The 23,981-nt window shown below is 39.3% G+C and overlaps 1 protein-coding gene across 2 annotated transcripts; it reads left to right on the top strand.

The window, feature by feature from the left end:
* Nucleotides 1-1,158: 1,158 nt before the first annotated feature.
* Nucleotides 1,159-23,981, top strand: LOC119742929 (leucine-rich repeat-containing protein 74A-like). 2 transcript variants are annotated; one of them, XM_038219196.1, is made up of 13 exons: nt 1,159-1,417; nt 5,986-6,325; nt 8,985-9,160; nt 9,586-9,693; nt 10,260-10,353; nt 10,854-10,903; nt 11,693-11,774; nt 14,685-14,770; nt 15,452-15,646; nt 17,118-17,213; nt 18,887-19,135; nt 20,186-20,271; nt 22,259-23,981. In XM_038219196.1, the coding sequence occupies exons 1-13, from the start codon at nt 1,373-1,375 to the stop codon at nt 22,653-22,655; spliced, it is 2,004 nt and encodes a 667-aa protein (XP_038075124.1). In that variant the 5' UTR covers nt 1,159-1,372; the 3' UTR covers nt 22,656-23,981. The 2 variants fall into 2 exon arrangements, with proteins under 2 accessions (XP_038075124.1, XP_038075125.1); XM_038219197.1 differs by lacking the exon at nt 22,259-23,981 and adding an exon at nt 21,005-21,789.

Raw genomic sequence — 23,981 nt, forward strand, 5'->3', positions numbered from 1 at the left:
GTGCAAAAAGGAACAGACTATTTCGTTGGGTCAAAGCAGAAAGGGCTTATACCATGCTTTAGGTCAATTTTTGTTTTTTGATGGTAACTGTTTACTTTCAGTACAGTCTTTATCCCAAAGAGGTTTTATGTTAATTATTCATCCAATTAAGGATTAATTAAGAAATTTTAAAAGGACTTATACTGATCTTGGCATACAACTGGGAGCAAAAAGGCCTTATAAACTCATAAGCCTTTTTTTCCTTTAAACAGGCAAGACCTTCTGTTTGAAATAACTGATAATGTTGGGAAATGCAAAAAGGGCCTAAGAGCTTGTAGGACCTTTTTGCACGCACCTTTTTGTCCTTTTGTCATTTCTTTCAGTATAATATTGGGATGCACCAAAAGGTCTTATTTTTTTAATTAGCTGTTATTAAATAATTAAGTTACAAAAAATGGCAAGTAATTAAAGAGTAAAGAACCCCCTTTTAACAATATGCATAATTTAAACTATTTAAATAACATTTTGCAATTTTCAAAGCAGTGTGAATCTTCAAACTCGATTATCTTGAAATACTGGCTTATAAGTCCTTTCTGCTTTGACCCGACGATTTTTCCTTCTAGCCTCGCTTTGGTTACGTTGATTCGAATGGGAGAAAATTAAGATGGCCGCAACACGATAAAGGTCTATAGGTGGATTAAGCGTTACACATTGTATATGCTGTCCATTTGAAACTCTCCATATCACCCAGGGCTTTGTGACAGATTTGAAGAGTATTTGGATACAAATATGTAGGTAAATATACATGTAGACATCAACTGATCAAAAATGAGTAAACGTGCATAATCACACTCTAGGCAAGCACAACACCTGACTTGGGCCAGTATCAGCGCATGGAAAACAATGCACATTTTGACACGTAAGGGTAACATTAATAACTGCTAAACTCGACAAAAAATGAACCATGCAAGTCTCACTGATCATGGCGCCGGTTTGTCAACAAGGCATCCACGTGCACTGAACGTAAATTTCATGTACATTTCGGTGTTGTCGTACCGTACCGTACACGTTGTCCTCCCATTGTGTTCTTTGATTGCGTTGTTGTGGTGACGGGACGCGGAAACCCTATCGCGCGCGTGACGTCGTGTTCTTCGAAGCGGAACGCATGACTAAACACTGTTTTGTTAGGTTATCCCATTCATTCACATAGTGTAGCCTTCAAGTGCCACAGCCATTCACCATCGAAAAAGCAAACAAGATCAGCAGGATTCCAGAGATTCAGTTGTTGTTTCTGCTCTTCAACTGAATTCCTTTACAACCCACATTTTTAGTTCAGAATAAGTGAATGTAACTTAGGCCGACAGTTGGTCCGCTTAATTTAGTTTATTGAAGCATGGACGAGGGCCAAAATGTGCGCATTCGTGAGAGTGGCGAAGAGGTAAGTAAAATGCAGTTTTACTTCCGTAGTTTGTGTTCATGTGCTTGAGTGAAGGGGGTTTCTGACCGTTCAAAATACAAGGGTGCATACCTATGGTCCCCACCTATGTTCCCCAACCCTAACCATCTAACCCTAACCCTAAGGATTTTTGGGGAGCATAATCATAGGTTAATAGGCCTATAGGGGAACATCGGATAGACCCCATACTGTAAGGGGTGGTGTTAATCGAAGCCCTGTCCTGAAGAAATAGTGAAAGAAATGTGGGAAAGGATGACTGTGATTTAACGTGAAACTTTATCAGGCGATTTGAATTTTAAAATAAATTAGGAGTTTCGACTAAGGAGTTTCGACAAGCACACTATAGTCTCTTACCAAAATGGAAGTATTCCTTAAGCCTTCTCAGGTTTTTTTGGGAAAGATTCCCATATCTGGCCATCACTTGTCACCTTGTGCACAAACCCTGTGAGACTGGTCTGAAAATTTCTAAGTGTCTTCTCAGTAAATACTTTCCCTGCTAAATTTGACTTTTGAGGACATTATGATCACATAATGATCACTTTCTGATGGCTGATAAGTCACTGAAGGGAAAAACTGGTGATGGCCAGATGTGGGACTTTCCGGGTTTTTTTTTTTATATAATGCTTGATTCCCGTCAATATCATGTATACGTGTATCCTTAACCTTGATATTGTTATTTCAGGGGCTGTTTGTCACAGTTGGAAAACAAAATCAAGCAGTAGGGGCCTACACTTCTACATAAATAAATAACAATAAAAAGAAGGGCAAAACTGATATTGATTATCATAACACCGGGCCCAAAATTCCACCTTATGAATTGTTTAATTGCGGTACCCGCTGCTACATGTACATCAGAATCAAACCAGCCAACCGATCCCGCAAGCCGAGTGGTAAGACGTCTGCACTAGAAAGCAGGAGGTCGTGGGTTCGAGTCCACCCAAGTGATTTTTCCAACTTTCACTCGGGAGGTCAACGCACTGAGTTGTAACGCAAACAGTGCCTCTCAAAACACTTGTAAGTACCCCTCTCGCATTAACGTTACACCTTCTCGAGATGGAAAACTTTCCCCTTGAGATGGAAAACTTTCCCCTCCAAAGCACAAATACCCTTCTCGCAATAATAAAATTATTGTGCCCCTCTCGAGATGGAAAACTGTCGATCAAATACAATAGGTCCACTCACGCTAACTTCTCGAGATGGAAAACTGCCCCTCGATTATATTTTGTGCCCCCTCTCAAAATTGGAAAACTGGCCCCCTACAAATTTAAATGGTCACTGAACGGCTGCACCAAAAGCAACAGTGCCCCTCTCGCGAATAACTATTTACGTAAAGAAACAGAGAGCAAGATGGATAACTTTTTCATTTTGTTCATCGTCATTACGTGCACATAGATAGCGAACTGAACGGGACCATATTCTTTTCCTCCACTTTTGCAACATCGGATGTTGCTCCTTTTCCTGAGCAAGTGCCCCTATTTGGTGTCCCCTCGGTTTGAAAAGCGTTCCGCCTCCTCTAGGAGGAGCGGTTGATGGGAGTACCCCTGAATTGAAAATGGAACGTTAAAAACACGTCCAATCAAAGAATAGAAAAGGGAAAACGGCAAAAGAAAAGGTTTGAAGAATAACATTAATTGGTCCAGCGGCGGCGTAACAGTTTTCAAAGGAGGGGATCACCAAAAAGGGGCACTTGCTCAGGAAAAGGCATCTTCCGTCAGTGCAGCAGCGTATCCAGCTTTTTTTTGGGGGGGGGGGGGGGGAGGGGGCACATCCGTGCTGACATGTCGACACGTTTCTTTCTCCGGACACTTGGCTCCGTAAAATCAAATGGGGGGGGGGGGGGGGGCGGTACCATCTTCCAAAATAGGGGCGCACTCTAAACCTGCCCTTTTACAAACTACGCATTGCTGTGCCCATTGCGCATTGTAAAATATAAGGGTTTGGGGGCTTGGTTATATTCCACTATTGTTCATATCAGAACTCCATATGCCTATGCAATTTGGGGAAGTGGTTAATGAAAACAAATTATCCGAAATTTTAGGGCCAGATTGGTTTCATCTGGAGGGGGCACATTTTATGCTCGAGCGTTGGGGGCACAAGAGGGGCATTGGGTAAATGCCCCCGATTCCGCCGCGCGCCCCTGAATTGGTCCATCGGATTTCTTCCAATTGGATATGCCAAAAATGCTGTCGCATGAAAAACAAAATTGAGTTCATGGTGTGGGCATTGTTTGCTATCCATGCACAGTATTTCCAAGTAAACAGCCGATGGAGAAAAAAAGTGGTGTTCTTGCTTGTCGTGAAATGTTATGAGTGATTGGCGACAGAAAACCGATTTTCCACACGTGTAATGAGTCGGTGCCATACACGCCAATATATAAGACTCGGTGCGAGGTCCATAGAAAGTGACTCGACCGTCGACGTAATCGATACTGAAAATCGATACCAGTATTCTGAGGTGAAAACGTTTAGAAAATGCCTCCTTTATTATCTCTTCCGATTCACTGCTTCTGTACATAAAGCCTGATTGCAGTGCATCGATTTGTTAATCTTCACGCAAGCGTCATGGAAGACTCATCCCAAGTGAAAGATTCACATCGTGAGCTAGCTATAAGTAGACATATCGATTGTTATTCAGATTGGATGTATATTTTATCGTTTCAGACAAATATGATTCATACCAAAATGTGAAACAACACTCCACACCAACCCCCTAAAAAGTAGAACCTGTACTAGGCCTAAACTTCGACAATAATTTTGTCAGATCCTATTATGAATATAGCTGCAAATGATAATACTCTACCTCTAAATCCAACTTAAAACCTTATTACAAAATTCTGAACTCAAGTTCTGAGCTATCCAGCTGTATTTTGGCGGTTTACATGCTTGCCCAAAGTCACGTTTAAGCACTGAACGCTGCAAACCTGGAAAATAGCGAACAGGGATCACTCAAGAGATCTCGAGCGGATACGACTCTTTCGTACAGAATAATTCAAATCAATCAAAACTTTTCGAGCTATACGGATTTTTAAACACACCATCGTTTTAAAGTTCTGTCCACGGATCCCCCCCCCCAAAAAAAAAGTGTACGCGTTCTTTCACCAAATAATGTTTTCGTTTTGCTAAAAAAACTCTTACATTTTTGTGATCGGTGCACAGAACTTTAAAACGGTGGTTGTGTTTAAATTTCCTTATAGGCCTAACTGAAAATGATGTAAGTGATTTGAATTATTCTTGTAAGTAAATGAACGAATCAATTGGGCTTAAAAGTGCTACATGCAGCAGAACTTCACTTAAACAATGGTCCCGACATTTGGCTGTTTTTTTCTTGGACTCATCCTTAATTTTTACACAATCATGATAGGTGCAAGGCCCATATTCTTTTGATGGTTTCCATATCTCGGTTCTGCAGTCTGGATTCGTCTAGTCTACGGGAGCCCCCCCCCCCCACCCCCGGGAGGGGGTTAAAATTATACACTCGGGAATCTTCAGTTTAAACAATAGAAAAGGGCACTTGGCCAGAAAAAAATCGGCTTAATGTTTTAACTTTTAAATTATGAAGGTGAAGCTTGATAAGGAAAACATGAACAGGTTTGAAAAACTTCCTCGAGTTTCTGTGCGTGCTTAAGTTGTGGTCGAGGTTGTGAGATGAGGAGAGGGGATATCTTCACGCTAGAAAAATAGCACCCGGGACGCGACGCGGTCGTCAATCGTATATGCTGGAAGGAGTGAAAGATGTGGTCCTAATTTCGATTTATGTCCCCCTTAATAATTTGCAACGTAAATATTTTATCTTGGGCCCAACAAGAGAACATTTAAAACATTTTCTATTTTAATTTTGGGCATGTGCAACCATGAAAGGGCAATTTATTATTTTGCAATTCTTTAGCTTTCGCACAGCTGACTGCCCTGCCAGTAGGCAGGTTTCCAGGCGCGGTTCTGGGGGGGGGGGGGGGATAGTGGCTTTAGCCACCCCAAAAGTTTGTTTTGTTGTGTTTAGAAGGGAATTTTTGTGCATGATTGTTGGATATTATTAGTGCTCCCCATGAAAATATGGTACGCCAGCCCCCCCCCCCCCCCGCCCCGACCTATTGATTTTCGGAGGACATTTCAGCACGCCTCCAGGCCCGGATTAAGCGTTTCGTAGGCCCTAGGCACCAGTGTTCCGTAGGCCCTACTCCGCCCTAGTAATTTTTGGGACACCCCCCCCCCCCCCCCATTGTGTTCTGGATCCGCCGTTGCTTTTCGTTACCTCAAACAATACTATTTTGGGGGGTGAAACTCTTTATAAATAATGGTCAAAGCATCTGTAAAAAACTGTTGCTAAACTACTGTCTCGTTGCACCCCAAAATTTAAGCTTTACTCGCATTCGCAACATAAAAAGTTCCAACTGTGATAACGTTGCCATGACAACCATCTCTCGCAAACTTTGTCAGTGTCGCCGCGCGCGCCGGCCTCGCGGAATCGTGTTTCATTCACTCTTTGTTAAAAAAACGGGATTCCATTACAAAGTCCAAACTTTGTTATCACTCGCATCCCTTTGTACATACCAGGGCGACGTTGGTGGTACCACAAAAGACTACATCACCACAGGTAAAGGGACACTTGCCCACGACGAGACCGCATCGGCCACCAGCGGCTCAGCCAAAAGCGGGGCGGGAAGATCGACGCGTTCGTCGGCGGACGGACCGCCACTGTCGGCAGTCCACATGTCATCGAGCGGTACGGAGATAAACGGCCGGGGCACACCGACGGGTTCTGGGGAAGGCAGCGAGTCACGGCCCGGGTCCCAGGCCTTGTCGGAGAGATATGATACCCCGGTAAACATCAAAGTGATCCATGATTCAGACCAGGACTCCGATAGTGGATGGGACACTGATTTGGAGATAGAAGGTAAAATATGGAGGGAAAGTATCCAGATGCCAAGTTTTTGGTAGTCTCCTTGCTCTAGCTCTATATGCTCTATGGGAGAGTTGAGTGCATTCTTAGAGTATTTTCTAACAAAATTGGAAACGCCTCTCAGTCCTATAGATTCATGTCTTTGTAACATTTCTGCAGTGACTGACCTTCATTGAGTTATTAAAAAATGTAATTAAGATGAACAAATTGGCGTCAGGGCATTCTTTCCTTTTGTTCACTCACTTTTCATCCCATATTGAGCTTGCAATCCATCTTCATCTTCATGTTGTGCTTTATCATCATTGTCATCACTTCACTCAATAATTTCCCTCTAAATTAGACACCCTGTCCTTTTTCTAGGAACCTGCTGTTGCCTTTCAACATTGCCAGCTTTCTATCAAAATGGATGCTCATTGTCTGATACGAATCTGTTCCTATAGTATAAAACTACACATACTGAGTTAAAACAATGTAAAGTCTGTTTACAAAGGTTTTTAAACATCTTTTTTGTTCATTCGAAATTTTTGATTGATACTGAGTCAGTTAGGGGAGGGGAAAGAGCCCGGGTGTGGAACTTTTAGAGTTGTTACAGTTTTTAGGAAATCAGCAGTTTTGTTGAAATGTGCCACTGACAATCAGATTTTAATTGATTAGAACATGTTTGATATCGTTTCGGTTTGCGGTAACACCATGTGGTAATAACTACTGCTTAGAAGATATTAGTTCTGAAAAGAACTTGTCCTGCTTATTATCAACTTTGCTAAGTAGTTTTTTGTTCTGTTCTAAGAGTCTCCTGACGATGACTAGAGCTGGCTAGTCGAAACGTTGAGACCAAAGACAAGTTCGTTTAGAACTTACAGCAGGACTGTTCTTATCAGAACAAAAAACTACTTAGCAAAGTTGATAATAAGCAGGACAAGTTCTTTTCAGAACTAATATCTTCTAAGCAGTAGTTATTACCACATGGTGTTACCGCAAACCGAAACGATACCGATACCCCACCATGCAAAGCCTCAAATCTTATAACATGTTTGTAAAAAGCCTCAAACCAGAACCAGGGAAGTTTTGACACATTTTTTGAAAAAAAGAGACTCTTAATATCTTGCCTGTGGAAGGTAAGTTTTACTTTCAAAAGAGAAGGCACAATGAAGATGTACATGTATGATGTACATGTATACAGATCATCCATTGCCACAGAGTTGTTTCCTATCTCTATTTCAATACATGCCTAATTGTTTACTTCAACAGCTTTATTAGCCCTTTTTCTCTCCAACATGAGATTGCTGTTTTCCTTCACAAATGCGCACCGGTGGGCCCATCCATTCATGACACTAGGCACCAGCACAAAGCCGTGTCATCCTTGATGTGTTAACTGGTATTAATAGACGGGTTTCTTTTCATGGAACACTCAGCCCAGTGAAAAGAGATACTTTGCATAAATCTCTGCAAGTTGACAAACACTTGGGAGGCCAGTTAGTGTATTGAACCGTAGAGAAAGGATAATTCCTGTGGCACTAGTGGATTGTGCTCGAAAGTGGACTGGAAGTTTGCCAACATGCAAACAGGATTGAGCTCCAATAGCAGTGGAAAACAAGCACGGAACCTTTAAATATTGTGAACGTTCAGGATATTGGTCTCAAGACTTGAAATTTAAAGAGGGCATTTTTGAAATTAAAAAATAATTCAGTTGTGATTTGTTCCTTAACCCTAACTGCCCTTAATCCTTCAAAATCCTCTTTGCCAAAGTGGCGGTTGTAGGATGGAGGTTACCGTGGCAAAAGTGCGTTACTGATTTCGTAGGATGCACTTTGTCAAGGGCTTGGGCTGGACCTTGTGTTGTTTTTGCTCAGCCATGCATAAACATAGGCCTGGATTATGCTTAAAATCCTCCGTACTGCTCCAGGATGTCACAGGCCAAGCCTCAACATATTTTTGCAGTCACTGTCGCAGGATTTTGCAGGATTCAGGCGGTCACCCCTCCATCACGGACCATATTCAAAAATTAATGGAGGAATTTGCTGGATTAAGGCTATAATGCTATTTTTCAAATGAGGTCAATTGGAGAATTTTGCAGGATTTTGAGGCTACATCTTAGCAAAAAGGCATAGGGAGTAAAACATAGATGTAGTATAAACAAGTGAATTTTTCAACACCCATCATGACCCAAGTCCCTAGCCTACAGTCAATCACTTTGTTGCTAGGCATCTGTAAAGTGTTACTGGCCAAGTAGATATAATTTGGGATTTAATGGGAGAATTGTATCTGATGAACCTTGGCACAGTTTGATAAGTGGAAAATAGAGTCCAAATATTGCAGAATCTTTTTCAAAGAGTTACATTCAAATTGGCCTTGTATAATATGTACACAAAATGTGTTTCAAAACCCATTTAAGATATTCGTTTACCAATTTCCAACTTGAAATGACTTTTGTAAAAGGCATGTACATTTATATTTGAAATGAGTACCCAATTTGTTTGTGTTTGCAAAACGGTTAAATATTATATTTGTGGAAACTTGTAAATTAATGGGTTTTTTTTCTCTAAAAGTAGCTCATTTTCGTTAGTAGTCCAAAGAAGTGCCTAAGTGATAATTATCAAATGCACTAGGCGTCAACATTAATTGTTCTTCATTACCATCTTTTTGGGGTCTTCAGAAGACTCCAAGGAAACCTATGATGCCACAGGGAGGCGGGCCTACATCCAAGCCTGCAAGGACCTCGGTGTTGTTCCCGTGTCTCACTTCCTGCGTCACATTACCACCAACAAGATCAGCATGAAGCATCACGGGCTGGGTCCTCAAGGGGCAAAGGCGATCGCTATCCCTCTGGTTGTGAGTAACAGTCTAAAGTGACCGGTAGTCAGTCGGTCAGTGGTAACCAGTCTGGGGCCGCATCCGAATATGGTGTAGAGCTACTGTCTAGGTCGCCTTTGTCCACTGCAACTATGCAGCCAAATGCTAACGATAACTGTAGCCTTCGAAGGCCTATTTTGGACATACTATGGCCTAAGTCAAAAGAGACAGTGAGTAGGTCAGTCAGTGAGTGAGATAGTTAAACAGGACACTTTATAGTCTGGCCCTCTGGGACCAGCAAAAGTCATGGAGGGGGTGATAAAAAGCTACTCTTACATTTTTTGTTAAGTTGTATTCAGGGCTATTTGAATTGAGAATTATTTTTTTTAAGTTATGGTGGCTAAAGTGTTTGACCTTTTTTGATAATAATTTTTTCTCACATGTTATTTTTCCCTTTTTGATAGACAAATACAACAGTTTTGACCCTTGACCTTGAAGATAACTGGATTGAGGGTGAGGGGGCGGGCTACATATCCGAGATGATGAAGGAAAATTGCTACATTAGTGATTTGGTAAGTCATAATGTCGATGTACTTTCCAGATTTGTTTAGTATAATTGTGTTAAGTTAAAGTTGCATACCCCGTGCTCTTCCAAAAATTGATTTTTTTTTTTGTTCTATTGAATTTTCAATAATGTATATTTTGTTCCAATGAAAAAAATTACTTTATTTTGATTTTGGGCATCTGCAACCCTCATTTAACGCACAAATTAACCTGGACCGAATTATTGTCTTGCAGGCAATAGTTCAAATTTTGTGGAGAAATAATTTAATAACTAAACGTTGGATTTCTTCATTCGATTTTTTATTCAAAAGTGAATACCTTTTGTATTGATAGGAAAATAGCAATTGAAAAAACGTAATCGATTTTTTGAGGTGAAACTCGAAAATAGCAAGGGGAATACATGTACATCTTTAAAAGAATACAAGATAAATGATATTTATTAAGTTTTGGGCACTTATTTAAAATCAAGGTGTTTTGTTTATTTGTTTATTTCTTTATACATATCATATGTGGAAATGTGTGGTCTTAGCATTAGTTTTGCAGTTAAGTGACATTTCATGATTTTTATCCCCAGAATTTGGCAGGAAACAAGATGCGTTCTAAGGGTGCCAAGGTTGTAGGAGAGATGCTGAATGATAACACAAGCATCAGGAAGATCAATGTGGCAGGTAAAAAATGGAAGTTTCTGTCATATTTTCAGATTCTTAATCTTATCCAGCATTTACAGTCTTTTAACAAATACAAATTGACGAAAAAATCTTCAACTGCCACGAAACAATAAAAGTGGGTAAGAACAAACTGCTTATGCCAAAAATGCATGTGTCTGTTATGTTTTGGATCTCATTGAAATTAAATAAAGCTTGCCTTGGTTATAATTTTTCTATTCATTAATAAAACACTGAATATTCCATTCCTGTGTACTCTCTTGAAAAGTTACAGCTTATCAAAATGTTATAGATGCTTGATTTTTCTACTTGCAACTGCTGCATGCTCTTTGTTTGAGCTTTTACGGTCCGTCAAGTGTTCAAGGAAAAACACACCCATAGACTTTCAGGATACGCACACAACCGGTAAACACACAATATGTACATTGAAAATGGACACCTCATATTTTTCTATGTATCATGACTTTTTATTAAACCCTTTTTGGATTTGTTTTTGTTTGTAGGAAACGACTTCAAGGATCGAGATGCCCAGCCATTTGCAGATGCAATAAAGGTATTCAAATGACACCCTAAAAATTAGTTCCTAAATATAATCCTGAATGAGAAAACCTGATTTGACCCAGAAGGAGGAAACTTCCAAATGTTATGTACATGTGATGAACATGTACATAGAAGTTGAAATATGTCAGATTGCTTTAAAGGTACAGTCCATCATTTGTAATTTGTGCATTTTGTTCGTTAGAAGCAGCAAATGTTCTCAAAATCTAAAGAAGGGTGCTAAACAACTAACCTGATCGAAGTTTCAGCTCAGTGAATGCTGTATATTCCGAGAAAAACAACATTTTAGGATCTTGATTTCAAATCAAAAGTTGCTGAATTGCTTAATTGGGCCTGAATTCAGCGTCTGAGACATGTTCGCACTGAGCTGATTGCAGCTACGCGTCGTGTCAACGCTTGTGCGTGCTTCGCCGAATAAAAAAACAACTACTGACGGAAATTTCCAACGACGTGTCTTTAGACGCATCCTTGGAAAGGCCTTCTTTCATTGATGTCTTCAAAATGACAGCATGTCAGAAAGAATAATTTCACAAGGATTTTAGACCCCTTACTATCTTTAAGCCAAGTATGTTTTTCAACAATAATGATGTCAGTTACTTTTTGGATAGCTGCAAATGATGGACTGTAGCTTTAAATACATTTGTTCATCAACAACTACAGAAAGAACTTTAAACTTGTGTCAGCAGTCCCAATATTCTTTACACTGTCATGATGACAAACCTCTATAGAACCTTTATATATTTTTTTGTGTAATGAGCTAATTACCTCCCCTTATTTCTCTCAGAATAACTACAGAATAAAGGAGTTGGATCTCAGCCATAATGAGTTCGCCGAGATTGGTGGGGAGATCATGGGCCAGGGCATTGGTAAGATCATGATGCGATGGCATTTTTCTAGTTCTTGCTTGAAATTCATGTTGACGTTTCCTGGAAATGTTATAACGATAGTCTTTTGAATGTTACTGGACTGAAACAAAAATGTTTTAGTGATTTTCAATTTTTTTTTTAACTGAGCGTTTGCCCACCAATCATTATTGTATGTACATATTGCAAATTTGTTGAATATATTTTCAGAATTAGAAACAACATTTTATGTGCCAAGAAAATTTTGTTCAAAATTTCTCAACAAATGTATGTACATGTATTAGGTGAAACAAAACTGTTAAAAAGTAATTAAATTAAATGGAATCAAACTAAAATCTTGTTTCAACACGGTACATCAGGCAGCGAATAGCTGTTTACTTTCAGAATAGAATTGCATATTTCCCTGCTACCCTTCTAGTAATCGAATATACAATATTGATGAATGCAAACCAATCCAAAGTCAATTTGATTCCACCATCCATAGTGTGTAAACACCAATAAAAAAATCTTAACAAGTGGAGGACTGCATTATACGGCAGTGTATTCTGAACATAATAAATGGCCTTGGGTTATTCCTGCTACCGTTGGCAACAGTAAACACTCAACAGGCAGATGTGTTAGATATGCCCTGAAATTAATGATTAACTTCTAAAATGCCCTTTGCACTCAACAACGTCAACAGCCTGAATAGCAATCATTGTTGTAGTCGAGTCCATCACAAGTCCCTGCAAGTCCATCACAAGTCCTCCAGTCCCAATTCAACTCACAAGCTGTTCAAGTGAGCTTTTGACAAAGGCATTTCTGTTGTTATTGTTCATCCCCTGTTACTTGTGTCTGGTCTTGTGTCTGGTCTTGTGTCTGGTCTTGTGTCTGGTCTTGTGTCTGGTCTTGTGAATGGACTTGTGATTTACTTGTGATGGACTTGTGATGGACTTGACGTTGTCACTGGTGGCAATAATTAAACAGGTTGAATGGAATTTGAATTGATGGGAGTGATGCGTCCCTGGTACATCCCTTGAAGATAGGCCTACTAAAAACTAGATGTGGAAATGTTTTCATAGTTGAGAAGCAATCATTTATCAAGAAAGTTAAATTTTGCTGAAAATTCAACTTGGGTTTAAAGGGAATGCACATCATTGGCTTTTGCTGTAATTTTCGGAAATGAACTATTTGAGGGGTTAGTATAATAGATCAAATATTGTTACACTGACATGTTTGAAGTTTTGTGTTCGAAAATGCTGGAAAAACCATGAAAAACAAAAATTTTCAAGTAGTCTGGTTCCCTGACTCCACAAAAGATAAAATGGATCAATTTATAGATGATGGAAAATTGTAAGGCAAGGTAACCAGTCTAACTGGCCTGCACCCGTTCGTGAACATGTAACCAATAGCAAACAAAATTTGGACTGAAAAAAAAATGGTAAATTTGGAGCAGTACTAGTTGAAAAATAGTTAGGTTTTTCCAACGCTGGTCGGCCGACCACCGTTGGAAATGTATACAAAAATACCATTTTCTTGAAAACGACTTCACACCAGGTGCCATAATTTTACAAGATGCTTGAGACTGTCATTTACCAACATCCTAGTATGGTATTTCGTAAAAACTTGTTAGTTTTATTTTTCGATGTTTGCAAATGTTGTATATTCTCTTTACTTGTATTCCAAACTATATACATGTACATGTACCATGTATATGACCTGTCATCACAAAATGAGCTCAAAGTCAGACTTTTTAAGAATTGAGATATTTATTTGTCTGGATTCTGTAGAACAAGAACTTTCCAATGGTATCTAATATTTAGGGGTACTGAGTTCGATAATGGAAACATAGACCACTTACTCAATTAGTGGTAAAACTTGTTCTTGAGAAAATGGCATTTAAAAATCTACTAAAATTGTGTTACAATGAATGAACAGTCAATATAATAAATGGGATGAAATAGGTTTTAAAGATATTTGAAAGAAAAAAATGGAGACAGGTATTGAGGTTCACATGAAGAAAAAAAAAAAACTACCATCCCTTCAAATTTTGGCTTTTGCACCACTGTACTGTAAAATGGCAATTATCAACTTAAAATCCATTTCGTGGGGACAGGTCACAGCTCTGACAGGAAAGCCTTTGCATCAAACAATTGTATTTCGCATATTCCCGTTTTATTAATTGGAAGGATAGGATGTTGATCCCTTAATCTCCACATCAATTAAGAATATTAATCATCACACTACCTTCATCTTTTTCTCAAATATCCATTTTCCTGTCAATTTCATGAGAAGTCACCGTGAGCTATTAATTTGCGTGACCAAATCCGGACAATGTGGCCTAGTGGTTATAGGGATTTGTGATGCATGGTCAGAGGGTCAGGGGTCGGATCCAGCCATTGGCCATATGTTGTGTCCTTGGGCAAGCCACTTTACCCCCACTTAGCTCTTTCCACTCAGGTGTGTGAAGGGTACCGGATTTAGCTGGGGACAGTGGCGTAGCCACGGGGGGTGGGGGGGGGGGGCGTGGGGGGGGGGGGGGGGGGACAGGCCCCGATGAAACCTTGTCGCCCCCCATTGAGATTTTGAGTTTCTAAAAAAATTATCATTGATCTACATGACCCCCCCCCCATGAAATGTTCTAGCCCCCCCAGCGCCCCCACTGAAAAATTCCTGGCTACGCCACTGGCTGGGGAGTATATACCTGCAGTGAACTAGCAAATCCCATGCACATGGGAAAATATTCTCAGTCATTAATGCCTCAGAAACCTGAGATGGACACTAGCCTAATGAGCCATATTAGCTCAGAACAGACTTAATTTACTGTCAAATGCACACTTTCCTCTTCACTGCTCATGGTCCCCTCCAAAATACTCTTTTTAAGTCAGGTCAGATAGACTGTTAACCCCATTTCTGAATTTGTTTTTTACTCAGCTGCTACTGAGTCTGTAAGTAACCTCAACTTGAGCTGGAATCATCTCAGGAGGAACGGTGCAATATCCATATGCAGAGGCATGGCAGTAAGTAGAAAGGTTTCTCCTAACTTATTTCTGGAGGAGGAATTTGCCTGTTACCAAATTTAGATCTTTATTGTGTTTTGTACATAACAAGGCCATTTACTCGTATCTAACTTGAATTCTCAACTGTTCACTTTCACCAGGACCTAATTTCATAGTGCTGCTTAACAAACAAAAATTGATCTATCGCCGTTTGCGAGTTAGTCTCGCCCCTTAGACAATACTATGGAATTTTGTACGTTAAGTTTTGTTTGTCTCAGATTTTGCGCGTTTTGCTCCATTTGCATATCATGTAATTGGACAATATTTCGCAAGCTCCGTTAACGTGATTCTACCACGATAGATTAATGTTCTAACTGCTGCAGAAAATTGTGCTAATCTTCAGCACTATTTCATGGCGTGGATGTGCCAATGGCTGCATGCCCACGGACCACTAATTTAACTAATTTTTCCTCTGAGCTAAGCATACCTTTTGTGTGCTAAATGCTTACGTTTTCTATGAAATAGATAAAGGCTCTGTAAGCAGAAAACCATATGTGCTTAGCAATGCTATGAAATTGGGCCATGCAAGGCCTGTGGCAAATACAAACAGCTTGTTAATTGCCTCAGTTTTGATATTTAAATCTAAGATAAAGCATGATATAGCACTAGTCTCTTTTGTCCAACTTTCTTTGAATTCACCAGGAAAATCTATCCATCAAGAGGCTGGACGTGTCCTGGAATGGTTTTGCCAATGACGGAGCCTTAGCCATGGCTGAAGCGCTCAAGTTCAACAGCAGCCTTCAGTGGTTGGATATCAGTAATAATAGAATAGCTGACGAAGGCGCATTGCTCCTGTCTAAAGGTTTAGAAGTCAACGACTCATTGCAGATACTCAGGGTGAGTGAAGCTTGGATTTTCTTTTCAAATTGCTTAGTCCTTGCTCTTCTGAAAACTTTCTTTTAATGGATTTCCCACTGCTACAAAAATAGGGAAGAAGGTATTATTTTGTGAATTACCTCACTCTGCATTCTTATGGGAATTCAAAAAATCTGGTTTTTGTGCTTACTCAAAAGATCTATGTATACTTTTACCATTGAAATATAGCCTGGGGTGCTCCTTAGTCAAATTCCGTATTAAAGTCTGTCTCATTAATCTGCAATGTGACATTAATGACATCATAAGCCAATGCCAAAAGAAAAGAAATTTGATTTGAACATTGGGGTGCTAATTCCTGATGTATATGGTGTACTGCAAATTTAATTGTGTTCATGAGTTTGTTTCTGTATTCAATATGGTACGTTGAACAATGGAGGACATTAGGGTCCCCAATTTCCGAGAGGTCCCCAATTTGGATTCGTGTACAAAACATATGGGAGGTCTTCCTAAAGAGTTTGTGTACAAACAAAAGAGGGACAATAGGGGGTCCCCGATTGCAGGCAAATACACACTCAGTTGTGGGTGTGTGTTGCACCAACAGTTTAAGTTGACAACGCCTTTCAGTCAATCTTGGTTTTTATTGTTCCATCACCTCAATTGACACATGTGTTTGTTAAAGGGAAAATACAACATTTGCAAACATCAAAAAATAAAACTACCAAATCTTTTGAAATACCTTGCTGGACTGTTAGTGAATGACAGTGTAAAGCATCCTGTAAAATCATGGCACCTGGTATGTTGTCATTTTCAAGAAAAGTGGTATTTTTGTATCAATTTCCAATGCTGATCAGCTGATCAGCGTTGGAAAAAAAAACTGGCTTTTTTTTCAAATACTGGCCCCAATTGACCATTGCACTTGTTTGCATCGATTACAAACCTATGAATGGGTACGAGCCAGCTAGACTGGTTCCCTGACCTTACAATTCCCCAATGTATGTAAACTGCTCTGTTTCTTCTTATATGGAGTCAGGGAACCAGACTACAGGAAAATGATTGTTTTTCTTGGTTTTTATAGCATTTTCGAACCCAAAACCTCAAAAAAGTCAGTGTAACTATATTTGCTATATATTTCCAACCCCCCAATTCCATCCATTTCTGAAAATTACAGTAAAAGCAAATGATGTATATTAATTCCCTTTAAGAGAGACAGAGTTTTGCATTGTCAGGTTAGGCCGAAGCAAATTTGACGTCAGGAAACATTCGTTGAAGTTGAAAATGTGTTCAACTTCTGCAAATTTGCAGCACGGAAACTTGAGTTGAAGTCATCAATTTCCTTTTGCTTTCACACTGAGTATGAAGTGGCCTTTCTTAGGGATTTCTGAGATTCTAAAAAAATCCAAAGCCATTTCATCAAGAAGTGCAAGTAGTTTTGTGCAATTGTGTCATTTGTTGTTATTTTTTGTTATTTATTAATCATTATTATTTTCTGCAGCTTGGAATGAATCCCATAACGGCTGCGGGGGCTATGGCTCTACTGGTGGCCATCAACAACAATTCAAACACTGCACTAGATGAACTAGATCTCACTGTGAGTATAAAAACTTAATTTCAGTTTTCATACATTGAGCAAATACAGAGATTTACTTCAACATTGTTGTATAATTTTAACAACAACAAAAACCTTAACCTCCTTATTCCATTCGTTTGTGATTTAGTACTCCAAGTATTTCAATGAGGCGTGTGTTTTAGAGGAAATGTACAGACTTGAAAAGAGTTGAAGAATATCTTTCCAGGTTGCTTCAAATTTTGATAAGTTGGCAAAAGTCCCCCAAATACAAAAAGAATGTATAATAATTACGGGTAACTTCAGGTAGAAATGTATTAAGTATTACTATGAAAATTCCTTTGTGAAGGTAAAAAAAAAGAAGCTGATTAGACGTATATACATCCATGTTGCAATTTTGAAGGGAGCCTATTTGTTTTACTTTTTTTTTAGTTTATCAATTTGTCTTGTTACTGGAGCCTTGTCAGTGAAAGCATCATTTTGCCGATGGTCATTCCCCCCCCCCCCCCCCCACCCACCCCCCTAGTCTAACTGCCTGAGAAATGAGCACGGAAAGCACTTTCAGTGGGGGCATGTGAAATGAATTTTGAGAGCACTTTTAGTAGAGGCATTCACAATGACACCCAAACCCAGGATTGTGTTGTAATTGACTGATTAGTACCTGCCATTGTTGTCTTAAGTAATTGCCTGTTACATAAGCTTAATTGGTTTTGATTGCAAGCTGTGACCTTGTAAGGTCACTAACCAGCTTCTGTGTATTCACTCTGTATTTTTTCAATGTTCACAAGTAACTAAATTACTTGTAGGACAGTGACTTGGCCTTTTAACAGACCTATTATTATTCTCTGTTTATGTTATAACAAAAAAGGTGAGGTGCTAATTAAGGATTGGGGTAGCTTTAAACTGGCCTTTAATGAGCTGGATATATACTAAGTATACACCAAAAATAACACCAAACATAACATATTGTTAACATTTTCTATAAGACAGTGGGTAAATTTTGCCTGAATATAGATATATTATATGTATTGGTTTAAGAAACAATGCCTATTGTAAATGAAAATAAATCAATACTAGAAAAGCATTTCCTGTCAAATAGTATAGTTACTGGACTGGTTGCTACAATTTTTTTTTAAAGTAGTTGCTTCAAACTTCTGGTCATTGTTTAAATCATGACATTTGATGAAGTCTTATATAGCACTTTTTTGACATGATGACCAGCCCATGCAAGTCACTGCAGGAGTAGACGCAAGGGCGGATCCAGGGGGGGGGGGCCAAAGGGGGCCATGGGCCCCCCCCCCCCCCAAAACGAAACCAATTTTTTTTTTTTTTATGTGACATCGCAATAAAGGCAGGCAATGAGTACACCACCATCTTTTCCTCAAAAAAACATTGGTTAAAGTGGTCAGAAATTGCCTCAGATCGCACCACAGAGCATCTAGAATCCAAAAAATTTTCGGGGCCCTTAAGCGGGCCCCGAACCCCACGCCGTAATTTTTTTTACCCACTTTTTTGGGGGACCAAAAAATTTTTGGCCCCCCCCAAATTGTGTTCTGGATCCGCCCTTGAGTAGACGTGACCGAAACATTGGTTGATTGTTATGGTCCAATGTATGCTTCAGTGTAATGTGAGATTTATGCATGATAAACATACTGTTAATGATTTTTGTAATGACTTTTTTTTTCTTGAACTTGCAGGATATCGTTGTGAACAAAGATTTCGTGGACCTCCTGGAGCAGATCAAGCAAGGCCGTTCCAATTTCCTGGTGTTCTACAAGGGGGCCATCGGGAAGTTTGAGAAGCCTGCGGAGAAGGAGGTCGATCCGCTGAAGCTGCTGGTGCAGCACATTGAGAAGAACAACCTGAGGATATGGGACCTGTTCAAGGCCTACGATAAGGACAACAGCCTGACAGTCACACGAGAGGAGTTTAAGAACGGCATCATGGTATGTTGGTCTGGACATTGAGGGGTTTATGTGAACGAGGCTTAAATGAAGATAGACAATGGTTGACTGGGCTACTGCAAGGGGTATTCCTAAAAGGGAATATACAACATTTGCAAACATCGAAAAATAAAACTACCAAGTTTTTACAAAATACCTTACTAGGATGTTGGTAAATGACAGTCTAAAGCATCCTGTAAAATTATGGCACCTGGTGTGAAGTCATTTTTAAGAAAATTGTATTTTTGTATACATTTCCAACAGTGGTCGGCCGACCACCGTTGGAAAAACCTACTACTGCTCCAACTTAAAACTTTTTTCAGTCCAAATTTTGTTTGCTATTGGTTACATGTTCATGAACGGGTGCAGGCCAGCTAGACTGGTTCCCTTACCTTACAATTTTCCGGCATTTATAAATTGATCCATTTTATCTTAAGTGGAGTCAAGGAACCAGACTACTTGAACATTTTTGTTTTTCTTAGTTTTTCCAGCATTTTCGAACACAAAACTTCAAACATGTCAGTGTAACAATATTTGATCTATTATACTAACCCCTCAAATAGTTCATTTCTGAAAATTACAGCAAAGCCAATGATGTACATTCCCTTTAAGTCAAGTGTTTCTCCCTAAAATCAGGGTACATTATAATAAAATATATAGTTCCTACTCTATTGTAAATGTCAGTAAAAATCATATGGCACTAAAGCTGTGGTGCTTTCGATTAACGTCAAATGCGAAACAGGGAAAGTGGGCATTTTTATATTTTTTGTGGAACGTTCGCGAATGTCACCTCCCAAAACCCCCAAAATTGAAAAAACAAAAAATCCACTTACTTTTAGATACCCCACTACAGAGACATATAAAAAGCTTAGCTGACAGGCCTCACACGTGCATAAATGGGGGGGGGGGCCCTAAGTTATTATAATTTAGGTGCCCCCCCCCCCCATTTCAGAAAAGTTCTGCCACCACAACATTATTGATACCTATGCAGGGTGAGTCCCGTCAGCTAAGCTTACAATTCACCTTTTGATATTTTCTTGTCTTTGTGTTTAGGGATCCAATATTCCGTTGACACCCAGGCAGATTGACAAGCTGGTTGTTACCCTGGACCGTGATGGCGATGGGGAGATAGATTACAGGTAAGACCAAGCATGAACACACACAATCTGCTAAATACAACAGCATCCAACAATGGCCGGTAAATTCTGTAGGATTTTTTTCTTGATCAATATACCCCAAAACAATTTCTGGCTGCTGTATTCAGTTGAACTTTGCTGGATTCTTTTGGATTAAGCAGGCTTGACAGTTAAGGCCCCTTTCACACTATCGCCCTGCCTAATCGTTGAACCATGTTGAAGTCAACATGGGCCTAGTCAATGGGCATCCATTGCTAGGCCCCCCCCCCCTTTTAAAGTGGGGAATATCATATCGTTCGTCGTCTCGTCCCCCCCCCCCCCCCCCCCCCCCCCCAACAAAGAGATTTTGGATAATATGAAAGGCCCTTTTTTTTGGAATATTTTTGATGGAATTTTTTTGCATCGGGGTGATATAAATCAAATTAGGTTTTGCCCTTCACCGACGTTTAAAGACTGTATACTCAGTGTGTTACCTCCCAAGTGAAAGTTTGAAAAAATCACTTGGGTGGGACTCGAACTCCTGCTTTCTAGTGCAGAAGTCTTACCACTCGACCACCGAGCTAACGTTATTGTGAAAGACTCTTTAATAGCTGTGATTAGAATCTGTGTTCTTTAGGCTTGGCAAATTTTAGAGAAAACATGAGAGGGGGTTTAGGGTTTTCAGGTTTTTACAACTGTTGGTAAGTTTCTCATACGTTTGACACAAACATGTCTCTGTTAATTTGTGTTTATTTAGATGGATAGCAGAGGTGACAGGTTTTGAACTCCCTAGCTAGCTAGGTACAGTGCAACAAGCAGGGAATGCCAGTTTAGTAATAGGTGGAAATCAGACTATATAGACAGAGAGCAGTATACGAGAGAACTCCAGGAATCTTGCCAACTTTTGGATATCAAGACAAATCTAAATTGGGTCCAACTTTGTTTCTTAGCATTGGAGCCATTCTAGTTTATGTTATATAAACCATAGAGCAAGGAAACTAGTAAACTTTTGGGTTTTTTTGTCCCTGTAAAAATGTTTATCTCACAGTAAGCTCAGGCATTTTGTTGTAGCATGACTATAGGCTTCAAGGAAAGGCTCCAATGAAATTTGATATTGTGGAATAGGTTACATGAGGGGGTAAGAAAGCTAAGATGAATAGAATTAATCGTAATGAATCACTATAAATCTGTGTTTCTGACAGTGATGTTACGAAGAGAGGTGCTTTGTTTACTAGGCCGATAAATTGATGGGTTTAATAAGCTTCTTCCTTTTGTTTCTTTCATTAGCTTTTATTTGAGCTTATATAGGTTTGACAGAACTTGGAGTCAGAGTTATTCTAACAAAGCATATAATGTTTTTGCTCTCTGAAATCTGATCATAACTTAAAATGAAAACAATTAGAAATATTGTAATCACTCCATTTATACGTTCATGTGCAATATAATGGGGCAACATTATGTTTTACTTTAGTTACCATATCTTTATAAGAATTCCATAAGCAATTAAAAGCTAATAAACTGTGTTTTTCTTTTCCCTCCAATTTTTCCATCTCCTCTTGTATCATTGTCCTCTTTTGTCTTTCATATTGTTGGCTCTTCATTCTGAACTGTGTATTTTTCTTTCATTCACTTTCTTTTTTGACAAACCATGCTTCACTCGGTTACTATCAAAATGGTTCTGGTTCATGTTCCATTTAATAATGTACTTGAATTTCGACTTTTTAATGCTCCTGTTATCATTGTTACAATACTTTCTACCCTTTGTTCTCTATTTTACAACAAAATTTCGAACATTTCATTCTTTGTGCTTCTCATTTCTCAACACTTTTCATGTGGTGGATGATCATTGACACTTGACTTTTTCATTCCAATATTCATACTTTTCCATCATTTCATTACGGGGAAATTTGGCACTCTACGTACGTTTTATCCATAACTTCTGCACACTTTAAAACAAACACCCCTTCATTCACAACTCCAAACTCTGCTCCATAACCACTTCACAAATCAGTGAGATTGTATCCACCCATAAAGAAATGGTGGAGAACAACCGCGAAGAACGCCGCCAGCGCATGTCCAAGGTCCACGAGAAGCGTCGCACAGCGATGTACGCGCCAGTAGCCGAGAAATTCGGGACGCTCAAGGTGGACTCGCTGTCCCAGAATATGTCAGAGGATCGCCAGAGGAAACTCAGCAACAACATGCGGCCCGACATGCACCAGTGGAATGAGGAAGGGAGGAGGGAGGACGTAGTGAGCGATGCCATACGCTCGCTGGACTACACCGTCGATTTCCGGCCAGACGCGGCCATGTACACGGACGAGGAGAAATTCCTGATGAAGACCATGGATCCTGTGTCCCGTGGAGCCAGTGCACGGAGCAGGGGTCGCAGTCCAATGCCAACTTGACCACAACTAAGTCACTGAAGCTAAATCTCACAGCCAAGTTTGAGGCAACCATAACAACTTAGGCCAAATAAAAAAAAAATGTTTAGCGTCCTGCCTTTTTGAAAAAAAGGAAGCCGGAGGCCCTTTTTTTCCCCCTCCAAAATGGCCGCCTGACCGGGTTATTCTCAAGATGGCCGACAGTAATTTTTTTTAAATGGCCGCCATTGGACTCAGGAAATGACATACCAGCTTTATGTGGGCTAGATGCAACAGATAAAGAGGCAAAAGTGATGTCACTGTTGAAAATTTATAATTTTTTCGGTTTAAAAAACAAAACAAAACAAAGAAGAGGCGGCCTGCAGAAAGGAAGCAGGCAGGGACGCTAAACATGTTTTTTTTTTATTTGGTCTTATAGTGATTTAGTGGTAAGAAAAAACAATTCATACGGAAATTGTCGATCTGAATAGATTTTGTTGCCTCTGTCTCATTTTACCCTAAAGAAGCAGTTCCAGATTCAATTAGTTGGCTCAGTGCTTTGGTGGTCATCATAAATATGTGTTAATAAGGCAATATTTACCTTCACTGAGATTGATTTTTTAAACTTTTAGGCATTATATATGTCAAGCACAAAATCACACAAAACTGACCAGGTTAACAATTGATATTGCACTGTTGGGAATTACTCAATATGAACTCTGCACAATACAGTATTAAATGTATACATGTAAACAACTCGGATCAGTTATGTGACTGATGGGTCTCCTCGTGAATTTTGATATACATATGTACATATACATACAATTAAAAACAAATGAGCGATCAAACTATGCTTTGATAAATATTTTTGTTGACTTACCGCTTTTTTACCAAGAGATCAAACAGATTAATTACAGTTGATTTGTATATACAGGAGATTAAGAAAAAAAGTCTTTCCATTACATTAACATTATTCCATAATCAAGTCTTTCATGAAAACACACTTCCATATTGAAAGAGAAAACAATGCAAAGTTTCTATTACTGGTTCATGTACAAAGCATTTTCCTCAGTATTTTGTAGGCCTTATCGTGTCACTGTACAGTGAAAGGGAACTGGAACAAACACTGTAGAACAAATTAAGACTGATAAGCATTTATAAGCATTGAAAATAAGCCTTTTGGCTGATCTTGATCAAAATTATGTATACATGTTGTAATGGATAGAAGTTAAATGATATACATGTAGCTGTATACTTTCTACAGAATAGATCTCTTCTCCAGAAAACTTCTAGATCATGTGCATACAACATAATGATGTATTAAATGAACTCTGTGCAAAGTATTAAACACAACCAGGCTGAGTAGTATAA

Source organism: Patiria miniata, unplaced genomic scaffold (assembly GCF_015706575.1).
Source record: "Patiria miniata isolate m_02_andy unplaced genomic scaffold, ASM1570657v1 HiC_scaffold_6, whole genome shotgun sequence".
NCBI lineage: Eukaryota > Metazoa > Echinodermata > Asteroidea > Valvatida > Asterinidae > Patiria > Patiria miniata.

Excerpts from the sequence above, each read along its gene's own strand:
- LOC119742929 (XM_038219196.1), top strand. The coding sequence starts at position 1,373 with ATGGACGAGGGCCAAAATGTGCGCATTCGTGAGAGTGGCGAAGAG. Across the intron at positions 1,418-5,985 it reads TTCGTGAGAGTGGCGAAGAG|GGCGACGTTGGTGGTACCAC; the intron begins GTAAGTAAAATG and ends TGTACATACCAG. Across the intron at positions 19,136-20,185 it reads AGTTTAAGAACGGCATCATG|GGATCCAATATTCCGTTGAC; the intron begins GTATGTTGGTCT and ends CTTTGTGTTTAG.